This window comes from Phyllobates terribilis, unplaced genomic scaffold (genome assembly GCF_046119375.1).
Source record: "Phyllobates terribilis strain yellow unplaced genomic scaffold, ASM4611937v1 Scaffold_11__3_contigs__length_659146591, whole genome shotgun sequence".
NCBI lineage: Eukaryota > Metazoa > Chordata > Amphibia > Anura > Dendrobatidae > Phyllobates > Phyllobates terribilis.
In genome coordinates, this window is record NW_027362771.1 from 184,959,156 (window position 1) to 184,983,890 (window position 24,735).

The 24,735-nt window shown below is 42.2% G+C and overlaps 1 protein-coding gene across 2 annotated transcripts in view; it reads right to left on the reverse strand.

Moving 5' to 3' along the window:
• SYT1 (synaptotagmin 1) overlaps window positions 1–24,735 on the reverse strand; it is a 926,879-nt gene that overhangs the window by 105,325 nt on the left and 796,819 nt on the right. For both annotated transcript variants that reach the window (XM_073651880.1, XM_073651879.1), the window contains exon 11: window positions 9,975–10,092. In XM_073651880.1, coding sequence (XP_073507981.1) covers window positions 9,975–10,092 — 118 coding nt within the window. The remainder of the gene's footprint in view (window positions 1–9,974; window positions 10,093–24,735) is intronic.

The following is a 24,735-nucleotide window of genomic DNA, read 5'->3' on the forward strand; positions in this document are numbered from 1 at the left end:
CTGCATCCTCAAACACAACTCTGCCTCTCACCACAAGTCGTGGTGGCTCTTCAGGTCGCATGGGTGCTAAGCCTTGCATAGCCTAGGCATTTTTTCAGATCGATAAAGATGACCCAACTCGTGTTATCTGTAACATTTGTCAGCAAAAGCTAAGTAGAGGCCAAAAAATACATAGTTTGAGTACTTCATGCATGAACCGGCACATGGACATGAAGCATAAGTTGCAGTGGGAAGGTCAGTGTGCTACAATGCGGCCTAGCCGGCCGGGCCAACCACCGTCTGCCATATCTTGTGCATCCGCGGCCTCTTCATCCTCTGTGACTGGGGGGACAGCAGTCACACCTGTTTTGGGGCGCAGACCTGCCACCTCTTTACCGGCAACAGCCAGCGTGATTGGCAGGTCATCATTTTCTTTGGAGGTGGGAACACCAGCTGGTGTTGAGCGCTGTCCGACATCGATAGCACCACCTTTGGATCAAGGCAACCTAACATGTCCGCCTGCATCTTCCTCACAGACCGGCAGTTTGCCGGGGACACCCTTATCAACCCCGTCTAAGCACAATAGCCAGCCCTCGGTCCCTCAGATGTGGACAAGTAAAAGACCATTTCCTCCTAGCCATGAGAAAGCTAAGAGGTTGAATTTCACCATCTGCAAGCTCTTGGCTACAGAAATGCTGCCTTTCCGCCTGGTGGACACAGAGGATTTTCGAGACCTTATGTCCGTCGCAGTGCCCCAGTACCAGATGCCCAGTCGGCACTACTTCTCAAAGAAAGGTGTGCCTGCGCTCCACCAGCATGTCGCACACAACATCACCGCTTCTTTGAGAAACTCTGTGTGTGACAGGGTGCATTTCACCACAGACCCTTGGACGAGTAGGCATGGACAGGGGCGTTACATGTCGCTGACTGGGCACTGGGTAACTATGGTGACAGCAGGACAAGGGGCTGCTGTCCAAGTCTTGCCGTCCCCACGAGTTGTGCGTCAATCCTCTTTATGTCAAAGTTCCTCCACTGCTTCTGCCTCCTCAACCTCCTCTCGGTCTTCCACCTGCACCCAAAGCCTGTCTGGTCATGCCACAAGCTTTCTAACTGCGCAGAAGGGATCCTGCACACATCCTTACTATGCTGGCAGTAGGGCTCAACGTCATCAGGCGGTTTTTACTTTGAAATGTCTGGGAAATGTGAGTCACACAGCTGAGGAGTTGTGGTCAGCTCTGGAGAACCAATTTCATGAATGGTTGTCTCCACAGGACCTGAAACCAGGGAAGGCCGTGTGCGACAATGCTGCAAACCTGGGTGCGGCCCTTCGCTGGGGCAATGTCACACACGTGCCTTGTATGGCTCACGTGTTGAACCTGGTTGTCCAGCAATTTTTAGCCCACTATCCCAGACTAGATGGCCTTCTGCAGAGGGCACGGTCGCTGTGTGCTCACTTCCGCCGTTCGCATCCCGCAGCTCAGCGACTTACATCTCTACAGAAGTCGTTGGGCCTGCCACTTCACCGGCTAAAATGCGATGTGCCTACCCGGTGGAATTCAACTCTGCACATGTTGCAGCGACTGTGGCAGCACCGACAAGCCCTGGTGCAATATGTTCTGACGTATAGCCTGGGCCAACGAGATTCAGAGGTGGGGCAAATCACGCTGGAGGAGTGGTCTCAGATCAGGGACCTATGCACCCTTCTGCACAGTTTTGAAATGGCGACGAAGATGTTTAGTGCTGACGATGCCATTATCAGCATGACTATTCCGGTGATTTACATGCTGGAGCACATGTTAAACAGAATTCGGAGTCAGGTGGTGGCACAAGAGGAGGTGGAGGAAGTAGAGGAGGAGGAGTTGTATGCGGAAGGGCTAACATCTGCAAGGTCCAGACGGTCGGCAGCACCAAGGCGGCAGGCATGTGAGGGTGGGGGAGATGGTTTTACCAGGGCGCATGGTAGCAGCCAAACTAGTGAGGAAGGTGCAGGAGCCCAGGAAGAAGTGGAGGACGAACTGATGGAAGACTCATCAGATGAGGGAGACCTTGATCACATTTCTGTTGTGCGAGGTTGGGGGGAGAGGACAGAGGAAGGAAGCATGATTGTTACCTCGCCACCAACACAACAGGGACTTGGTGCTCCTGGATGCGCAACACACATGAGTGCCTTCTTGCTGCACTACCTGCAACATGACCCTCGAATTGTGAGAATTAGAAATAATCCTGACTACTGGGTTGCCACACTGTTAGATCCCCGGTACAAAAGTAAATTTGCAGAAATTATTCCTGCCATAGAAAGGGATGCACGCATGCAGGAGTATCAGCAGAGACTGTTGCAGAATCTTACATGTGCTTTTCCACAAAATACCAGTGGTGCACGTAGTGAATCTCACAGTTCCAACTTGCCAACCGTGGGACCGTCAAGTGTTCAGCACTCAAACCGTAACAGAACCACAGTATCTGCTGGTAACATCAATTTTGCGGAATCATTTCACCACTTTTTTAGCCCATCCTTTGCAAGGCCACAGGAGACAAGAAGTCTGACACATAGTCAACGCCTAGAGACGATGGTACAGGAGTATCTCCAAGTAAACATTGAAGCCACGACTGTGTCACTGGACCCTTGCTCTTTTTGGGCTTCCAATCTGGATAAATGGCCGGAGCTAGCCACTTACGCCTTGGAGATCTTGTCATGCCCCGCAGCCAGCGTTCTGTCTGAACGTGTGTTCAGCGCTGCTGGTGGTGTGCTGACAGATAAGCGCATGCGGCTCTCCACTGATAATGTAGACAGACTCACGTTCATAAAGATGAACAAATCATGGATCCGAAACGACTTTTCTACCCCTGTGTCATCCTGGGGAGAGTAAAAGCTTGATGATTGGTTAAAATCACCCTACCAACCGTTTTAAGCTTTCAAATTACTAATCATGTTTATCTGTATCTTGACTGGAAAATAATTTGGGCTTTGTAGCAGTGTGCAGCACTGATCCTATTAGGCCATCTATAATAAGCTCCACCAGATTTAAAATTAAAAATAATTTTTAGCTGCATCTAGCCCGGAAAATAATTTTGGGGCTCCGAGATGCGCAAGACACATAAGTGCCTTCTTGCTGCACTACCTGCAGCATGACCCTCATATTGTCAGAATTTGAAGTAATCATGACTACTGGGTTGCCACACTCTTAGATCCCCCAAACTTTTCGATCAACCTTTTCATTTTAATAAAGACCAAAAAAATGGTCATTTTTGAAATTATAAGCATTAGCAGGTTGTTAGAAACTGAAATCAAACAGTTTTCAACTCAAAACTTTATTGTAGGTGATGTTACATTTTCACATAGGACCCCTTGTTCGAAAGGAGCTTCTGAACTCTCTCGTCCATTGAATTTGTCAGGTTTTGGATGGTTTCTGCTTCAATTGTTTTGCATGAGGACAGAATACCCTCCCAGAGCTGTTGCTTAGATGTGAACTGCCTCCCGCCATCATAGACACTCCTTTTAATGATGCTCCAAAGGTTCTGAATGGGGTAGAGGTCAGGGAAGCATGGGGGTCACACCATAAGTTTGTCCCCTTTTATGCCCATATCAGCCAGAGATGCAGATGTTTTATGTGCAGCATGAGATGGTGCATTATCATGCAGAAAAATGATCTTGCTGTGAAATACACGGTTCTTCTTCTTGAACCATGGCAGGAAGTGCTGTTTGAGAAAATCCACATACATTATGGAGTTCATCTTTAGCGCCTTCAGGGATCCTAAAGGGGCCGACAATCTCTCTCCCCATGATTCCAGCCCAAAACATTACTCCACCTCCTCCTTGTTGGCGCTGTAGCCGTGTTTGCGTGGGGTGTCCATCAACCAGCCATCCTCCACTCCATCCATCTGGACCATCGAGCGCTGCACGGCACTCATCCGTGAACAAAACAGTTTTGAAATCAGTCTTCATGTAATGTTTGGCCCACTGGAGCCGTTTCTGCTTGTGTGAAGTGGATAGAGGAGGTCGACAGGATGGCGTATGCACAGCTGCAAACCTCTGAAGGACCCTGCATCTTGTTGTTAGGGGGACGTTGGAGGCACCAGCAGCTTCAAAAACTTGTCTGCTGCTATGACAAGGCTTTCTTGCCGCTGCTCTTTTAACCTGACGTAATTGCCTGTAGGAAAGAGTCCTCAATTTGCCCTTATCAGCACGCACACGTGTGTACTGTGAATCAGCTACATACTTCTTGATTGCCAAGACACTTCATCCTGATCATCGCACAATGTTGATTGTAGTCATGCCTTGACCTAAACACTCCACAATTTGTTGCTTCTCAGCAGCCGACACATCCTTTTTCTTTCCCATTTTGGCAGAAAATGTAGGCTGCTTAATAATGTGAGAGAGCCTTCTTAAGTAGTCTTGCCTTTCATTGGATACACCTGCCAAACTAATTAGCACAGGTGTCTGCAATTGCTTACAGTGATATAAAGAGCCCTGACACACATCACCATCAATGAGTTTAACTGACAAACAAACAAATTCTTCCCTTATCACTCCTAAACACTTTTTGCATAATAATTTGGAACGCAGTGTACATGTGCTTTTCCACAAAACACCAGTGGTTCACGTAGTGAATCTTACAGTTCTAACTTGCCAACCGTGGTCTGTATGGAATTGTTCAATAAAAGGCCCAAAATTAAGATAACATAGATGGGAGAGGTCTCTATGAATAGGAATTCCTAAGTATTTGATACCCTGTGAGGGCCAGGCAAAGGGAAAGTTGGACTGGATGGAATCCTATATGGATTTGGGGAGGGAGACATCGAGGGCCTCAGACTTCGCTGCATTGATTTTAAAATTTTACCATGTAACAAAGTGATCTATTTCAGCCATAACAGCAGGGATGGATATATGTGATTGAGTGATATATACTAGGACATCATCAGCAAATAGAGAGCACTTGTACTCGGTGCCTCCCACCTCAATCCACCTAATTTTTGGGTTATGGCGAATTGATGAGAGCAGGTGCTCCGTCACTAGGATGTATAAGAGGGGACAGAGGACATCCCTGCCTTGTCCCATTGGTGATTGTGAAAGGTGATGAAAATGTTCTGACGCACCCCCTGGGCCTTGGGACACCCGGAGCCGGACCCTTTTTGGTGGATGCTGGTGGTTGTAGTCTTCGTGGCGGCGACCCGGTTCCGTGGCTCAGGGCGGTCAAACCAGTGGCGGAACTATTTATGTGGTTTTGATGTTTAAATGTCCGACTACGCCACCCGTGGATTGCGGTCAGAGTGAACCGCCGCTACAGGGCAGACCGCTGAGGCTGGTGTTGTGGGTGCAGCAGAGCGTAGCATAACTCCCCACGGGAGGAGTATAGCCTCAGGGCAGTGTATGCGGAGGATGGGGGTGATGGTGCAGGGCAGCAGCAGTAACGACACGGAGTCAGTGATGCAGTCCAGGGCCTTTACTCACAGTTCTTATTATCCAGACCATGTCTGCAGGTAACGGCTGCCCACGTCGTACTGTGCTCACCAGGTGAGGGGCTCAGACAACTCCCAGATAACTTTGGAGCACTTCACAGGACCCCCTTTGTGTGTCCTTTGTCTGGCCTTTCTTACCAACACTTCTGTCCGGCTGCCTCGGGCCTCCTCTTGGTAAACTTGGCACCAGTTTCCCTGACCCTATGTGGTGCCTTCCTAGCGGGTGTAGCGAGGGGCTGCGCCACATAAAATGTCAGAGCCTCCGGTTTCTAGCTGAGGGTCGTTTCCTGCCTCCACTAGTTCGGGGACCGGTCTCCCCCTTTGGCCTGACCCCTCCACGCAGGTGGATTCGGGCGTGCGGTGGCGACTCGCCCGTCCGCACCCCTGGGATCCCTTCATTCCTCGTTCCTGGAGCCTTCTCCGCTCCTCTTCCTTCCTTCTCCCTCTTCCAGGCCTGGGCCTCTGTTACTAGGCCCGCCTCCGGAGCAGAGCTCATGCAGAGCCCCTGCTCCCTGCCACTTCTGCTCAGACTTCTCTGCACTGAACTAAGATGGTGCCCACCTTTTATACTCCCTTCTCAATGCACCCAGGAACTGCTTCCTCCCTGCTCCTGCACTACAGGGTTCCCCTTCCTCAGTGTTCCCTCCCCCCACTCCAGCCAGGGACAGGGACTGTCGTGCCCATCTCAGGGGCATATTGGTCGCCCTGCCCCACGGCAATGTGGTGTAATGCATGCAGGTGTCGGGTCCTGATCCACACTCCATCCTTACCTGAGAGTGAGATATCACACCTCTGGGTGAGGTGCAATACGTCTGTAGCAACCGAGCCCTCAGGGTGCTACAGTTCCATTTATCTTCAGCCTAGGTGACGTATTGCGATACAGGGCCGTGATTTTGGCTATAAAAGGGTCCCCTAGACCCCTACCCCAAGCTTTTTAAGAGAATCATATATGGCGTGCCAGGAGACTCTATGGAATGCTTTCTCAGCATCCAACGAGAGTATCTAATTACAAATTTTTAACTGCATCTAGCCCAGGAAATACTTTGTGCCTAGTAGCAGTCTCTGCTAGTCAGCGGATTATCCCGGCTGTTAAGCAAGCTACACCACCTGTAGTTTAGACACTTAATTTTTTCAAAGGAAATGCTTCGGGACCATGGGATACTTAGTGAAGAGCATCAGGAGGCACCCCAAGGCATAGGGGCTGGGACTGGCAGTAGGATGCCTTGCGGTGGATAGCCGAGCTCGATCCTTATAAAAGCTTTTTAACTGCAGCAGCTTTAGTGGACGCTACTGGAGCTGGAATTACCGCGGCTGCTGGCATGAGACTTGCCCTCCAATAGATCCTTGTAAATGGATTTAAAGTGTATTCATTCAAATTAGAGAGACAATTTAAATTAAAAAGCTTAGAGCTGCCTCCACCACAGGGGGGCTCGCTCGACCCACCAGCGGACAGGCACCAGTATTGGGAGAGGGGGGCTGGCCGTCAGGGTTCACCGCGGCTCTGGCACAAACCCGGCGACACGGAGGTGGCACGGGCAGGAGCGGACTGGCCGTGTCGGCTTCTCACTTTTTGGATTTTAGAAGGGCATGACATGCCTATATCTGTGTCTCCCCCTCCTTTTACTCCTCCACCTCTTTTATTTTCGCATGACTATATGTACTTGTCACTTTTCCATGTGTTAGTTATGTCTTCTGAGCAGTTTGTCAGCTTTTGGACACCTTTGAAGGTGTTTTCTATGTGTTTCTATGTGTTTTTGTTTGCCTGCCATTGGTTTTAACGGTGTTCGAAGGTGTTCGACGAACAGTTCGACGAACAGTTCGGCGAACACACGGGTGTTCGACGAACCGAACCGAACTCGAACACTACGGGGGTTGCTCAACACTAGTTAGAGGCTGAACTCGCTGAAAAACCGGGGGGAGAAGAAGAAAGGGGTGCCAATTGGAAAAAGGGAAAGGAGTGGCAATAATGGGACAGGTATGCAAGGGGCTGAGAAAGGGTGAGTATAAGAGTTTATTGTTTTCCTTCCAAGCCTGAAAATTCATTTTGCTGGATTTGTCCATATTGAACCCTCAAAAATTTGAAATCAGAGCTATTTTGATTAGGCTTGAATTCATTTACTCATCTCTACTTTGCATATAAGTAAGAAAATGTCTACTAAGCTGCAAAATGCAACAAACCTAACATCAGGATGTGTGCGTGTCAGACTCAGTTACAGCACACACAAATATCAACTAGAAGACATTATTGGGTTGGATGGGTGTAAATATTTCCAGTTCTACTCATGATATGAGTCTCTGTTGGAGATTATTGGATCATACTCTGCTTCATTGTAACCTTCTAACACCCCTCATCCAAGGTTAATTCTGGGTCTGGCATGCTGACACCGGTTGACCGGATTGTATTACAGTCCATTTTCTGCCCCCTCAACACTATTGAAAGTCATTATTGGTCTTGGGAATATATTATCTATTTATCTGACATGACAATGCAAAACAATGTTTCTATTTCCTGGTTTCTTTTCTATACAATTCTTTTATTTCAATGCATTTTTTTCATATTTGCTGCATAATTTCCCCTTGAGGTATATTGAAGAACATTGTTAGAAGTCAGCATAAAATCTGCAGGCTATAAACATAGCAGTAACTAGACCAGTAAACATTTATTTTCAGCTTTTGATTTGAAGATAGAAATTTCAATAAAGTTTTACTTTTCAGAAAATTATCAGCTTGTTGAATATAATTTATCTGAAAATAAGGAGAAATCTTGCCACATATGTCCTCACATACAGTAGATGACTTATTCCCACGCCCTAACACTTTTTTATTGAAAGCTTATTCTTTAGAATCTGCACATACCGTTGGAAATGGGCATAACTATATTACATTATATACGATGTACATATAATTAGTAACAGTTAATGCTTACCATCGAAAAGCCGAAGAAAAATAAATCACTACATAGAATGATAATAGGTATATTTTGATAACATAAATCAGCATTATAGTGAGAAACAAACTATAGTCTGGTGTTCATTAATATAGTGCAGGTTGCTCTAAATAATACGTAAAATATGGATAACCTGCCTACTAAATGCCTACTAAATGTTATCATCCATTTTCTATGAGTAACAGAGAACATGTTACAATATTATAGTGAAATATATTAAATGAGTGTTTTCCTATGGGACATTTATGCATGCGAACAGAATAGATGCAGGTCTCACAGCTATCCCAAAAATGGTGTCGCGATGTACACTGATGAGATGACCAAGCATTCTGCGCTGAAGTTTGGGAGCTTCCACAGAAATGAATGGCGGGACATGCACATGAGCATTCATCCCTCTGCTCTTGACTGTAAGCTATGGAAGTCCTATTTTCAAAATAGATGTGGGTCCCAGTGGTGAGACTTACATCTGTTGGACGTTATTTAAATATGCCATACGTCTCTGATAGAAGAATAACCTTTTAAATGTTTTATAAAACTTTGTCAAGTGGCTCTACGGTTGGGGTTATCGGATTTTCCTGTAAGGAGTCTAAGTGTAGCCTCAGCCTAATAGAGTAGTGACTGGACTGGAATTGGTGCGAATTGATTTGCGGGACCTTTGGGTCATGTCAATACTCTGTGACCATTGAACAGGAGCCTTGAGAACTTCTCTCTACCTCACAACTCTTATTTTGACTAGCCAGCCTAGGGTGATGCCATTTCGGCATGCCGATATGAAGGTGTCGCCTAAGGCCAGCTAAACAAAAGAAGAGCCATGAATGCTGGGAAGAAGGAGGCGGCTCTCAGGGCTCCCGTCGAGCAGTACTTGCCACAGGTATTTGGCCGATAGACTGAGTCTTTCAAATTAATTTGAAACCAACTCTACTAGGGACCTACTTAAAAGAGGTTGCCAAAAAGTGGCAGATGAGCTAATACAGTTTGATCAAAATGCTTCATATCTTGTTCACATCATATTGTCTCCTTTTGATCGCACTTTAATGGGATATACTACTTAGATATGTTTCAAATACAGTGTTATAATATTGTTTTATGCTCCTTTTTCAAGTTTTATGGCTATCTTCATGAAAATATACAAAGCTTGATTTATGAATCCATATGTAGCAAAAAGCAATAACAGCAGCAATATATCTAATTATGATGGGGTCTAGAGGAGGCTATGTGATGTGAACAGCAGCCGAGTACATGAAACCAGGTTGGCATTACTATCAGCGAACCTTGAGGATGTATTTCCTTATTTTACTTCTCATTGCTTTGGTGAATGTAATAAATCAGAGGCTCTTTTCGGCTGATGCACTAGCTGATCAACTGGAGAAACCTCAATGCTATTTTTGAGATGCTCTGGTGGCTAAAATGGAGTGATTTTTAAAAAAAATAATATCATCCTATTAGTGAATGTATTATATATGCCCTAATATATTCTTGAAGGAAGGTATACAATGGAGCTTTAAAAATTAACTGTATTAATATTCAATACACTTCTAAAAATGAAAGCATGCACATTTATTTATACGTGCTTGATCTATTTGTCACTTACCTGATAAACCACCGACATCCATCTTCTTTAGATTTTTTGCTTCAAGAATAACAACTGTTAGTTTGCCAGCCGTGGGTACATAGCGGAGGGAGAAGCAGATGTCACCAAGTTTCTCTTGCTGTAAAAACAATTCAAGCAATAAATCAGCCAAATATGTTTGTATTTATGCAGATTTATAGCACTAATATGTACCCTAGCTAGGAAGTAATTCTATAGTGTGGAGTCATTAGGAAGGTTTTGACATCATTACATTGATTGTTATACTGCTTACACATCAGGTAATGTTTTCTTTCGCCCTTTTGTTTGCATGACATTTGATCAATACAAAAAGAAAAGACTGAAATTTCTTGAGAATTACTAGTATTGTTTTGAATTATCCATTAATTACAAAAATAGACAACCTGTTATGAGCTAAACAGTGACAAAGCAATATTTCAATTATTTCTGGGAATACTTAATAAAATGTATAAAACTATATACCAAACTTAAAAAAGCATAATAAGCCTTAATGGCTCACTTAAGAGAGTTATCTAGTATTACAAATCCATTTACACATAGGGCCCAATTCATTAATGACAGGGCATTTTGGAATAGGAAGCGCCAAATTCTTTAATGAATTCGGCACATTTTTTGATGGCACGAGTCTCTTTATGCCTTGGCAGAAATGCTGCTCCAGTTTTTGCCATAAAAAAACACTGCGACTATTAATGAATGTGTTGAGTGGGCATTGCAATGCCCTATTCTGCGCAGCTCCTCCCAGCGCTGCCCAAAATTGTCATAAAAACGCCAAAAGTAATAGAATTTTTGAGCAATACCTCAACTCTGCCAATGGTTTGGCTGTCTTAGAGTGTTATAATATTGTTTTATGCTCCTTTTTGAAGTTTTATGGCTATCTTCATGAAAATATACAAAGCTTGATTTATGAATCCATATGTAGCAAAAAGCAATAACAGCAGCAATATATCTAATTATGATGGGGTCTAGAGTAGGCTATGTGATGTGAACAGCAGCCGAGTATATGAAACCAGGTTGGCATTACTATCAGCGAACCTTGAGGATGTATTTCCTTATTTTACTTCTCATTGCTTTGGTGAATGTAATAAATCAGAGGCTCTTTTCGGCTGATGCACTAGCTGATCAATTGGAGAAACCTCAATGCTATTTTTGAGATGCTCTGGTGGCTAAAATGGAGTGATTTTTTAAAAAAATAACATCATCCTATTAGTGAATGTATTATATTTTGACTTATATATTTATCTTGACTTTCATCCCTCCCTCCCACATGTTGACAATCACAAACTCAGCAGTCTCATCATCTCAGAGTCTTCTCTAATGGCGTGTGCTTTTACCCCTCCCTCCCAGAAGCTGCTAATCACAGCTCAGTACATGATCTAACAGTCTCAGATGCTGCCACATTGTGATTGGCAGCATCTTGGGGGTTGGGGGAGAAGGAAACACCTGCAGAGAAGACTCTGGAGAAATACCATGTTGAACTACAAGCAGAAAATTCACATACTGAGCTCCAAATGCAACAAATGCAAATATCTCTGCAATGGAGTGATACAAAGCAAAACGGAAAAAAGCGGCAGACTCAGGGGAGCTCATGGATCCTTACAAGGCATTTCATTTTTTTTGAGCAAGTGACAAGTCCTCTTTAACTATAGAGACTTTCCTGCACTGCATTACACAGACAGCTCATTGATTTGAATGGCCCCTGTCTAATCCTCCATTTCCACTGCGGTGGCACTTTAGGAATATTATACACTTATTACCAGGCTCAGCCACAGATAATAGTTGATTGCTAGGGATCCCAACATGGGAACACTTTGTGCTCATCATATGATTATTACGCTGTCAAAAGAGACCCTTCTAGCAAGTAGGGAGTGTCAAAAAAAGACAACAATGAACAAAGAAGTTGTCCGTGAACAGCCTTGGCTTTGTTGCAAAACCTAAACTTCTTCATTCCCATCTGTACATTATCTATTCTTCCTGTTGGATTTTCCTATATCCAATATCTGTAAGAACTTAAAAAAGGTTTAATGACAGAAAATAAAGTCTGTATCAGAAAGGAAAAAAGGGGTAGAAAAAATAATTATGTAAAATGTTTGGCTGGGGCCTAAATTAGTCAAAAACTAAAACAGTAACTAATAAAGTTAGCTCTTCTCCTTTAGGTAATACAATGCTCAAATAATACTAGTGTACCAGGTATTTATCATAAAATAACAAAATACAATAATATATTAAAACAAAATAAAATGCTAAGTCAAAGAAAATCCCCAGAGAATAAAGAGACATCTGTTCAATAAAGAAATACTTTACCTTCTACACACAGGGCATATAAGCTATTAAAGAATATAAAATGATTTTGAAAAAATGCACAGTCAGCAAAAATGGTATTTCCGCTATCTGGTGATTTTAATTTAAGAAGTATTCTGTTCGTCAGCAATCTGTGAGCTTCTATTATATTTAGATAGGTGACATAAAAAATACTTCACATTTCTGATATGACTTTGTAAGCCAAGCCTAGACAGATACAAAGACTCTCCATATTTATAGTACTTCATCAGAATACACTTTCGGAAACAGTTTTTAGCAGGTATAAAATAGCTAGATAGATTGCTATGGCTGCTATATCACAGATTTATCAAACTCAGAGCTTGTATAGAACTGCAGTACTGTTGTGGACATGAAGCCATAAAGCACAATTTAAAGAAAATACAGACATTTCCTTGCTAAATAGTGGTTTAGCATTATGATTATAAATCACAATGATTGTATTACTTTATAAAATCAACAAATAATGAACCTAAACATTTAAATTAATTAAAATAATAGTCATCTCATATGCAAATTTAATGTATATTTTAATGCAAATTTTAAAATATCTTTCTTTATTGCTTAGAACTTTGTTTAATTAGGCCTTCGAGTTAACCTACCAGATGGGCAATAATAACGTATTTTGACAGGTACACTAATCGGAAGTTGGCACATTCACTTGAAATTAAAACCATGTCTCACAATACAAATGTTTAATCACGTATGTCTTGTTCGGAGCTTCAGGCGTTCGTCGTGTTCATTTCTCCATTTTGCCATACATACCATCGCATGTCTACTTCTGTCATTACAGCTGTTTCTCACACAGATGGGCCATCCCTTTATTACCCTAATCCCAATGTCTTGGTGTTTGCTGTTCTACTTTTATCTTTGCAGCCTGGGCTGTGTTTGAAGAAAATAATCAATAAGGAAAAAGCAGCTGGTGGCAGCCCTGATGTCTAGATGTAGATCTCATGGGTGGGTGAAGAATTGTAGATTTTCAGTCTATTTCTATTCTGATTTAGCTGGAGGGCATTTAAAAATATTAGAAAATTAAAATCTAAAAAAATGCAGTTTTTTTGCCATTTTGGTTCAGGAAATACAGGAGCTTTTTAAAGCTTGGCTTAATCCCTGTAGTATTTGTGCAATCTACATACAGACTTTGGATTGTTTTACACTTTATAGAAGTATAAGCCACTCCAGGTTTTATATTAAGCCATGACTTCAAGAAACAGAATGGACTTTTGCAAGATAAAGTATTGATACAAGTTTCGAAAGACGTAGAATCCTCTTCAGACTATAAAATGTTATGATGTGCAAAAGGGGTCTCTAGTGGCCTAATTATTTTATATAGGGACCATGTGGATATAGATGTAGGATTTTTTCCCTGCAAATACATAATTTATAGGAGTAAATTACTTTGATCATTACATGAAATGTGCAAGGTACAGTTAGAGGTTCCCACTGCGTGACTTGCAGAAACGGCATTAACCTCCTTCTCCAGAAAACTAAACTGACAGCAAGCACGCTCTGCTCTCCGAGCTCATTGTCATGCATTACTTATCACTTTTAATTTAAAGAAGCGTGGCACCTGAAAGGGATTATATCAAAATGAACATTTTGTTGGGGAGCTTGTCAAAGCAAAATCAGACCATTTCCATGGCAAAGTGGCACTTTCAGCTAATCAGCTCCATTTTTTTTTTGCTGGTTATGAGAAGTGATGAGCGAGCATGCTCGCCACTGCTCGGTACTCGCCCGAGCATCTCAGTACTCGAGATGCTCGGAGCTCGCCGAGTACTTGCGCTATGCTCGGAAGGGAGCTCGGGTCTCCTCCCTGCATGTTTGGCCCTATTTAGAGCGCCAATCAACATGCAGGGATTGCCTGCCACTCACTGTCTCACTGTAATGCCGCAGCCATGTTGGTTGTGGTATTACAGCAATTGCCCAAATCGATGGGAACAGTGCTCAGTGAAACATGAAAAGCCGGCAATTCATCAGCGGCATACAGTTATAACATCGGTACCCGACAATTTAGAACAGAAAGAATACAGCATCACACATAGATTAGATAGATAGAAACATGTCAGTCACATATATAATAAGTACAGTGACAGTGATAGTTACTATACTTGTCATTTAGTGTTAAAATAAAGGATTTATTAAAAAAAAAATTGGCATGGGGTTCCCCGTAATTCTTGTCTCTAGCGAAGGTTAAGCAGACGGCTGGGGCAGATGTTTGAAGCCTGGGAAGGGGGTATTACCCACGGAGCTTCCCAGGCTACTAATATCAGCCCCCCAGCTGAATACCTAGCCTTTACTAGCTATTAAAATGGGGGACCCAAAAAAAATGACGTGGGGTCCCCCTATTTTAATAGCTAGCAAAGGCTAGGCAGACAGCTGGGGGCTGATATTAATAGCCCAGGAAGGGTGCCATGAATATTGGCCCCCTCCCAGGTTAGAAACACCAGCCCTCAGCCGCATCAGAAATGGCGCATCCACAGGATGTGCCAATTCTGGCACTTAGCCTCGCTCTTCCCACTGCCCTGTAGTGCACTGCGGCATGGCAAGCTGGATGGCAGCGTTCTGCTACGATCCAGCCTGCCATCTCAATGTAGCAGAGCTGGAGCCGTCGTGGGAACCATGGAAAGGTAAGGATGAGGTTGGTTAATTATTTTACTTTTATTGCAGGAGACATGGGATTCAGCTGGATTGGGTGATGTGGTAAGTAGAGTTTAATTTAGAATATTAAAGTATTGTGTCTTTATTTCAAGTAAAAGATTTTATTCTGGGTGTTGGTGTTTTTATTTTACATTCCACCTTCACTATGGGGTTAGTAATGTGGGCGTCTTATAGACGCCTCCCCATTATTAACCTGGGCTTGATGTCAGAAGGCATTATAAGTTGACATCAACCCCAGCCCTATTACCCCACTGCCACCGCTATAGGGCAGTGGGAAGAGCGAGGCTAAGTGCCAGAATTGGCACATCCTATGGATGCGCCTTTCTGGAGTGGCTGAGGGCTGGTGTTTCTAACCTGGGAGGGGGCCAATATTCATGGCACCCTTCCTGGGCTATTAATATCAGCCCCCAGCTGTCTGCCTAGCCTTTGCTAGCTATTAAAATAGGGGGACCAAACGTAATATTTTTTTTTGGGTCCCCCATTTTAATAGCCAGTAAAGGCTAGGTATTCAGCTGGGGGTTGATATTGGTAGCCTGGGAAGCTCCGTGGGTATTACCCCCTTCCCAGGCTTCAAACATCTGCCCCAGCCTTCTGCTTAACCTCCACTACAGACTAGAATTACGGGGGACCCCACGGCAACACGGCAATTTTTTTTAATAAATCCTTTATTTTAAACTTAAATGACAAGTACAGTAACCAACACTGTCACTGTACTCATTATATATGTGACTGATATGTTTCTATCTATCTAATCTATGTGTGATGCTCTATTCTTTCTGTTCTAAATTGTCGGGTACCGATGTTATAACTGCATGCGGCTGCTGAATTACCGGCTATTTTAAAGAGACGGGTGCTTGAAAATTGGAGGGCACTAGTGTGTTCCGAGTGCCCTGCTATGTTTTTCATGCACCCTCCTATATACCCTGCTTGTCTGCCTATATATTCTTCCTGCCTGCCTGACATGTTTCAATGAGCACTGTTCCCATCGATTTGGGCAATTTTTGACCTTCTGCAGACCGCCGGGGGGGACCACCAGAAAAATGCTCGAGTTTCCCATAGACTTACATTGGTCGAGCACCCGAGTATCATGATGTGCTCGGCCCGATCTTCGAGCACCCGAGCATTTTAGTGCTCACTCATCACTAGTTATGAGACATAGAATCATAGAATGGTAGAGTTGGAAGGGACCTCCTGGGTCATCTGGTCCAACCCCCTGCTCAAAGCAGGATTCATTAAATCATCTCAGACAGATAGCTGTATTTAGGCAAAATTATCACTTTACATATGCAACTATTAAAAGCAGTTATGGCTAAAATGAGTAAAAAATATTTGCCTTCGACAGTTTTACATCTAAGTTCTTTTTATTTCTATTGCAATTAGCAATATTATATGGCATCAATTCTATAGCATCAGATATTATATCTTATACAGTCAGAGAACAAAACCCGTGTTATGAAATGCTGTCATTTGTTACAATGAAAGCAGGGACAGAACTATAGTGGGCGCAAGGGTAACAGTCACACCTGGGCCCTGAAGCCAAGTGGGGCCCAAAAATTCCATTTGCTTTATTTAAGATAACAATACTTTTAAAGACCCATATAGTTGGGGGCCCTGTTGGAGATTTTGCATTGGAGCCCACAAGTTACAACACTAAATTGAAGCAGAATTTCTATTGTATTATTGTATTGGTTATGCCATATAGTAGGATAACCAAAGCTTGCAACATTAGTATACTCAGTAGGATTCATGCAAGCATAGCTTGACTGCAAAGCTCAGTTTAGGTGAAATCAGGGGCTCTGTAAAAACCAAACCACGGTCAGGTAGACCAACAAACTTTTTGGCCACAACTGCCAGGAAAATTGTTCGGGATGCAAAGAAAAACCCACAAATAGCATCAGCTGAAATTCAGGACTCTCTGAAAACTAGCGGTGTGGCTGTTTCAAGATGCACAATAAGGAGGCACTTAAAGAAAAATGGGCTGCATGATTGAGTCGCCAGAAGAAAGCCATTACTGTGCAAATGCCACAAAGTATCTCGCCTACAATACGCCAAACAGCACAAAGACAAACCTCAAAACTTCTGGTACAAGGTAATTTGGAGTGATGAGACCAAAATTTTACTTTTTGGCCACAACCATAAACGTTACATTTGGAGAGAGGTCAACAAGGCCTATGATGAAAGGAACACCATTCCTACAGTAATCCACAGAAGTGGATCGCTGATGTTTGGGGATGTGTGAGCTACACAGGAAGGCACAGGAAACTTGGTAAAAGTTGAAGGAAAGATGAATGCAGCACGTTATCAGTGAATACTGGAGGCAAATTTGCACTCATCAGCCCAGAAGCTGCGCATGGGACGTACTTGGATGTTCCAACATGACAACGATCCAAAACACAAGGCCAAGTTGACCTGTCATTGGCTACAGCAGAACAAAGTGAAGGTTCTGGAGTGGCCATCTCAGTCTCCTGACCTCAATATCATTGAGCCACTCTGGGGAGATCTCAGGCACGCAGTTCATGCTGGACAGCCCAGGAATTTACAGGAACTGGAGGCTTTTTGCCAAGAAGAATGGGCAGCTTTACCATCTGAGAAATTAAAGAACCTCATCCACAACTACCACAAAAGACTTCAACCTGTCATTGATGTTAGAGGAGCAATACAGGGTATTAAGAACTGGGGTATGTGAACTTTTGATCAGGGTCATTTGGATGTTTTTGGTTGTCATTAAGATTTAAAAAGAGAAAACACAGTAGTTTGACAATAAATGGCTTCATCCAACCAATAACGATGAGTGGAGAAAAAGTTTTTTTGCTATCATTCATATTCTCTGAAACAAGGCCAAGAAAGCAAAAATTCTGCCGGGATATGTAAACTTTTGAGCACAACGGTAGCAAAGATAGGGTCACATAAAATAGATTAATATAAGTTCCTCAGTTTACTTTTGACATTTAGGACGTTTGCTTTTTTTCCTTTTCCGCCATTTCCATGACCTTTGTTAGATTCCTAATCCTGCTGATGGGAGTTCTGCATGGCTTCTCTCAACCCAATAAGTAAAATGAATGGAACCACCTGAGCTAGGCCCCCTGTTTATAAAGATCCCTCAGCAGCCGCCTTGTTTTCCTTTATTGTATTTATGCCCTAGTACAAGGATTTAAAACTTAAAGACACAGAGGGCCAAAATGAAAAAACTTGGACAAAGTAGTGGGCCAACCAGTATGCAGTATAATGAGCCCCACATAGTCCTCCATAGATAATAATGGGCCTCACATAGTCCTACATACAGAATAATGGGCCCCATAGTCCTCCATACAGAATAATGGGCCCCACATATTCCTCCATATAGAATAATGGGCCCCACATAGGGGTGGCGGTTCTTGTGTTGGGGGCCAAATATAACCACCCTGTGGGCCACATTTGACCCACGAGCCGGAGTTTGACACGTGTGCCCTAGTTTAAGTACATTTAGCCATAGACGTTGAATTTTCTGCCAGTAGATCCCACTTTTTTGACAGGATCCTATTAGATTATATGAAATATATTACCTCTTATAGGAAATCTGTTTTGACCAGAAATACCACTTGCAGACACAGTGGCAATCTGTAGGATAATCTTTGCAAGCTGCCTTCCTGGAGTATCAGCTACAGGGAGAAAATAAAGTGACATGCTCCCTCCAGTAGCTCGCTTCCAATCATTGGAACGGTAACAGTCACCGCTCACTACTCGGTCATTATCCTACAGATTACCACTGTGTCTGTAGGTGGTGTTTCTGGTTGAGACAGATTTCCTTTAAGAGGTAATATATGTCATATCATCTAATAAGATCCTGTCAAAAAAAGTAGGATCTGCTGGAAGAAAATTCAATGTCTATAGCCAAATGTACTTATGTCTAGGGCATAATACAATAAATGAAGGCTAGATGGCTGCTGTGGGACCCTTTGAGAGAGGAGGCCTAGCTCAGGTGTTTCAGAGAATATAATTAAATTTTCTCACTGTAGCCATGCTTCCTGTTATGGTACTTTCACATGACCATATATATGGTTCGATAGCCATCTCCTCCCTTTCTCCCTATTCCTCACCCACTGCCTGCCTCTGACTGGTAGGTCATTCATGTTTCACTGACCGGTCAGTCAGACCCAGGAGGCAGGCAGCGGGCGGGGAAGAGGGAAAGAGGGCAAAAGAGCTGTAAGTGCAGGGTCCATCCACTGTACTTGTAACTTATTAACATACAATTTCAACTATAGATTTCTCGAAAACAGCAAAATGTATTTCTAAATAAAGGGAAGAATTTACCGTCGTTAAAACACCCCTACATACATGTCATTAGTTTGGGGTATAAAATACTGATGACAGCGGAATATGTTTGCTATAGAAATAAAAAATTATATTATTATGTTTAAGAACAGATTCCTTATAGATGCCTGATGCACTGACTGATAGACAGCCCTAATGATGAGAGGCTGTCAGTCAGTGCCGAGAGCGCGATTAGAGCCGCCGCTCTCTATACACAGAACGGTAACTAAACCCGAGCCTGTGCCGCCCCCATGACTGAAACCAGAATGCTGCTGGGGGGAGTAAAGTTAATTTCCTCTCGGCAGTGGAGGTCTAAGTGCCTGCGCGCCGGGAAGGTTCACAATGATGCAGCGGAGGTCTAAGTGCCTGCGCGCCGGGAAGGTTCACAACGCTATTAACCTGCAGATTAACCCCATATCTGCAGGTTAATAGTGTTTTTTTCAGGTGACATGTTCCCTTTAAAGCTGGTCTAGCACGTAGCACAGACTCTTCTATCTGTAGACAACATAGTGATCAGCAGGATGGCCTATGCATATTAGTCTATAATTTTGTGGAAACATTTAATATTGTGTTAAATACAATATGTTCCCATTATGTGCTTAGAAGTGTATTGGGCTGTCTTTTCTGCTTCTTTTCTTTTGCAAAGCAACATGTTCAACGCAACCGATTTGCCTTGAAAAGAGAAATTTAATTTTAGCTTTATTTGTTAATATTTCTAGTGGTTTCTATAATGTTTTCGCCTAGGTCAGGTGAAGAATATATACAATAGGTGGTCTCATCATTAGAGTTACTGTAAAGTTAATTAATAGAAATTAGTTCCTATTAAATGACAGCCAGCAGAAATTCACTAGAAATTGATACAGGTAGTATATTGAGAAATTGTATAACGTTCACTTATGCAAAGACTAACCTTTTTTGGTTTAATCTTTACCAGAAGTTTTCAGGGATGTTAATATTTAATATTAACTTATTTGAAATTAAGGATAACTTAGAATGATTCCTATATTTGTTCTAATCCTATAATTAATAAAGAAATTGATAAAAAAAGAATCTTGATATCTTAGGGTTGAGTAAAAAATATGCATGTAATAGACTTAAAAAACTTTTCTTTTGCTTTCCCACGTGAATGACATTTATTTCTGCAAAGTTTTTATAGTGACATTTTTAGAACTTGAAGATAATTTGCATGATTAAGTACTTTCAGATTAGCTGGTTGATTAACTCAATGAGTATCTCACTGGTGACCCTCTAAATGAAAAAAACTAAATAAATCCTGCTACATGAATATTGTCTGGAATAGATCATTTAAAAATGAAGAAATAAATAAAATTGTTTGATAAATGTTTGTTATAACCATATCACTTCATTTCTCAGCATAAGGGTATAATCACGCCACATGGTAATGGCGCAACAAAGAGCCAAAAAATTACCACACAGGAAAAACCATGACTTGCTGATTTTATGGAGGGCTGATTACATTTCAGACAAACAGCAGTTAAATCAAAACTGATTTACTTAATTTTTGTTTTTTACAAATTATATATGATTCTGTCTCTTAAGGTATCTCTTCCCTTAGGGGCTCATAAACACTGGTATGAAGCATGAACAGAAGTGACTGGAGCTTGAATAGCTTCTTAAAGGGAATGACATCAGAAAATAACACTGTTTAATCATGTTTTAAACTAAACATATATATGTGAACAAAAAGGAAAAAAGCCTGCACTATGCAACCTGCATGTCCTTAATTGACTGTGTTATTCAAGAGCACAAATATCGCCATTAGAGCCCCCAGGTGCTTACTTGCGAAAAAATTCATGAATCGTGATAGAGAGGAATGGAAGTAGAACTCACCGGTTCTTCAAAATTCAAACAGGTACTGGAATCCAGGAGCAGTTGAAGTGTACATGGCGCGAAACGGCCGTCGTCCGTTCATTGTGTTCTATCTCTCCCTGCTGTGAGTTTTTTATGCCTTAAATAAAGACTTTGAATTTTGAAGAACTGGTGAGTGCTACTTCCATTCCTCTCTATCACTAAATATACTATACAAATATTTTTAATTTTTGCTGATTTTTTTCCCCGCTTTTCTATGTTGCTTTCTATATTTTGGGAAATGTAATGTCTTCATCTAAACTCATCTTGCCTTTAGTGAACCAGACTGGCACCTGTTTTTAGCGATGAACATTTATTTCGGGAACATCATAGAAACTTTTAGTGACAAGCAGCACAATTCTTTGCTAGGACTACAGCGATTCAGGGTATTTTTAAGCTATATATATGAGAACTGTGTCTCTATAGGAGGAAAAAAAATGATGGTGCTTCACAAATAAACACTATAATTTGGGTTTTATGAAAATGCTACTTCAACGTCATTACCAGCTGAAAAGCCCATGCAATCATCAGTTCTTCACACACCTCTAAAAGGCTATGGTTGAAAACACTTTAAATCAAGACGCAGACACTAGGAAATGCTCTTTCATTTCAAAATGGAGGTCATGATGTCAAATATCACGTGCATTGGTTCAAGAGAAATGTTAGAACTAAAAAGGGAAAGAAAACAAGAAAAAGGTAAGGAGAATTTCTTTGAAAGGAAACCGAAAAGGAAAATCTCTCAGGAATGACATTTTAGTGCACTTTGCCTCTTCCCACTAATGCCTACAGCTGGCTGCTATGCTTTAATGATTGCATCTCATTCCATTTTGTAACTTGGCTTCCTCTTAGCTTCTGCCTGATCATATTTCTAAATGTCACTCACGTTTATGTGGGCCATTGCACAAAACAAAATTAATTTAACTCAGAACAGAATCTTAATAATATTACTTTTGACAGCATGGAAAACTTATTAACTATAGCTTGTCAAAAAGCTTTTCCACGAATGAATTAAACATTGAGCGGAAACATAATATATGCTGAAGCTGTTTTCTTTTATAGATTACGAGACGTTGCTGGACGTTAAACTGTACAGCTCTTCTATAATTACGGTGAAATAATGTGGCTATTGTATGGTGTGAAGAGGTAATCTTTGTTCTATTATAATGGGAAATAGGAATTCACAATGCAGTTGCTTGCATGGAAAATAAGCTGGCTGGAGCAGAGTGGCAATACCATTTAGATGAGAACTCAACACGAGAAAGTGCTTTCACGGCTCTGTCTTGTGAATGCTGAGAAGCCCTGATATCTTATATGGCATATTTCACTGTTTTCAGTCCATCTATCTTATACTTTTTGTAGGCACTACGATAGGGATATTGGGCCACGTTCACACTTTCGGTATTTGAGCAGTATTTTACATGCATATTTGTAAGCCAAAACCAGGAGTGTGTAATAAATACAGAAGTGGTGACGTGTTTCTATTGTACTTTTCCTCTAATTGTTCCACTCCTGGTTTTGGCTTACAAATACTGATGAGAAATAATGACCAAAATATTGAACATGTGAACGTAGCCTAACTCTCCAAATGATCAGTATGACTTTACAAAATATACTTTTCCTTCCTAAAAAAATATGCACTCTTTCTTATCTTTTTTTATGTTGACTTGACCAGAATTTGACCACAAACTTGAATCCCATAGAAGCTAATGGGGACCGGAACTGTGGTGCTGTAAATTGGCTGTAAAAGGTTTGTAGTAAGGGCTAGGGGCTGCAAAAGGAAGCAAAATAGGGGTAAGAGCAGGACAATTGCACTGCAAACAAATGTGGATAGGAAAATGGCTTAAAATAACAAAGAATAAAAAAAAATAATCATTTTGAATCAGGAGGCGGAGGTCCAAGTGGAGGAGTTGAGCAGTGCCTTACATGTGTAGTTTACTTTATTTGTTACTAATTAAATAAATAATTTAAAAAAAGTGCGGTCACTCCTATTTTTAACAACCAGCCAAGGGAAAGCCGACAGCTGTGAGCTAGACTTTTTATGCTGGGAAAGGGACAATATCCATGGACCTTCCCAGCCTATTAATATCAGCCCTCAGCTGCCTGCTTTGCCTTTGCTGGTTATTAAAAATGCAGGAACCTCAAAAAAATGAGGTGGGGTCCCCCCTATTTTTAAAACCAGCTAAGGCAAAGCAGACAGCTGCAGGGTGATATTAATAGACTGGAAAGGTACATGGATATTGGCCCCTTCCCAGTTTAATAAGGCCAGACCTCATCCTCCCCAGAAATGGCGCATTCAATAGATGCATCAATTCTGGGGCTTAGCCTCAGCTCTTCCCGAATGCCCTGGTGTGGTGGCAATTGAGGTAATAGTTTTTGGGATTGATGTCAGCTGTGTAATGACAGCTGGCATCAATCCCAGAGGTTAGTGACGGAGAGGTGTCTATTAGACACCCCCCTTACTAAACCCGTATTCAAAAATAAAAAGAAACACACACAGCAAAAAAAAAAGTTTATTGGAAAAAAAACTCCCTGACACATTCCCTGGTTTACCCATTTATTATTAAAAATAATTGCAGCAGCTTTGACGAATTCCATTGTGGATTGCAGGATGTCCAGCGATTCACTCCTGCAACCTACAGAGCGTCGTTCTGAGAACGAGGCTCCAAAGGTCACTCGCGGTTATGTCTTACAGGCGATGATTTTACTGACATCATTGCTCGTGAGACATAATCGCAAGTAACCTATGACCCGTTGTTCTCAGAACGACGTTTAATAGGTTGCAGGAGAGAATCGCTGGAGGTCGTGGGAACCACAATGGATTACACTGAAGCTGCTTGGATTATTTTTTTTGGGTTCCCCCATTTTTAATAACCAGACAAGGCAAAGCAGATAGCAGAGGGAAGATATTAATGGGCTGGGAAGGTCCATGGATATTGTCTCTTTCCCATAATAATAAGACCAGCTCACAGCTGTTTGCTTTCCCTCAGCTGGCTATTAAAAAAAGGGGGGACCCTACGTCATTTTTTAAAATTATTTATTAATTTTAAACTGTGCTTATGTTAGTCAGGTCACAATGGCAGTGCCACGCGTGATTCGGCGTTTATACAGGCCGGGTCACATGTTGCATCAGCCAATCACAGCCATGCCAATAAATTTTTTTAGGGAGGAGTGTTAACTAGTGTTGAGCGAGCATTAAAATGCTCGGGTGCTCGAAGCTCGGGCCGAGCTCACTGTGATACTCGGGTGCTCGACCCGAGCAATGAGCCCAATGTTAGTCTATGGGAGACCCAAGCATTTTTGCGGCGGCACCCCCGGCAGTCTGTAGAAAGCCTAAAAAGTGCCCAAAACAATAGTGACAGTGCTCAAATTACATGGGGACAGCATGGGGATCACCCCAGAAAGCATTTCTGACCCCCAAATCACTGCTGTCAACAACGTAGTCAGAGGTATTAAGCCACTTTTACGGGCTCACAATAAAACGTTCAAAAACAAAACTGAAACTGTTTTCCTGTGAAATATGTTAAGGAACATCCTTTCCAGGGTAAAGACTTATGTATAAGGTAAAATAAATAACCAAAATCAAAAATACTCCTCCACACCTTGGGCTATG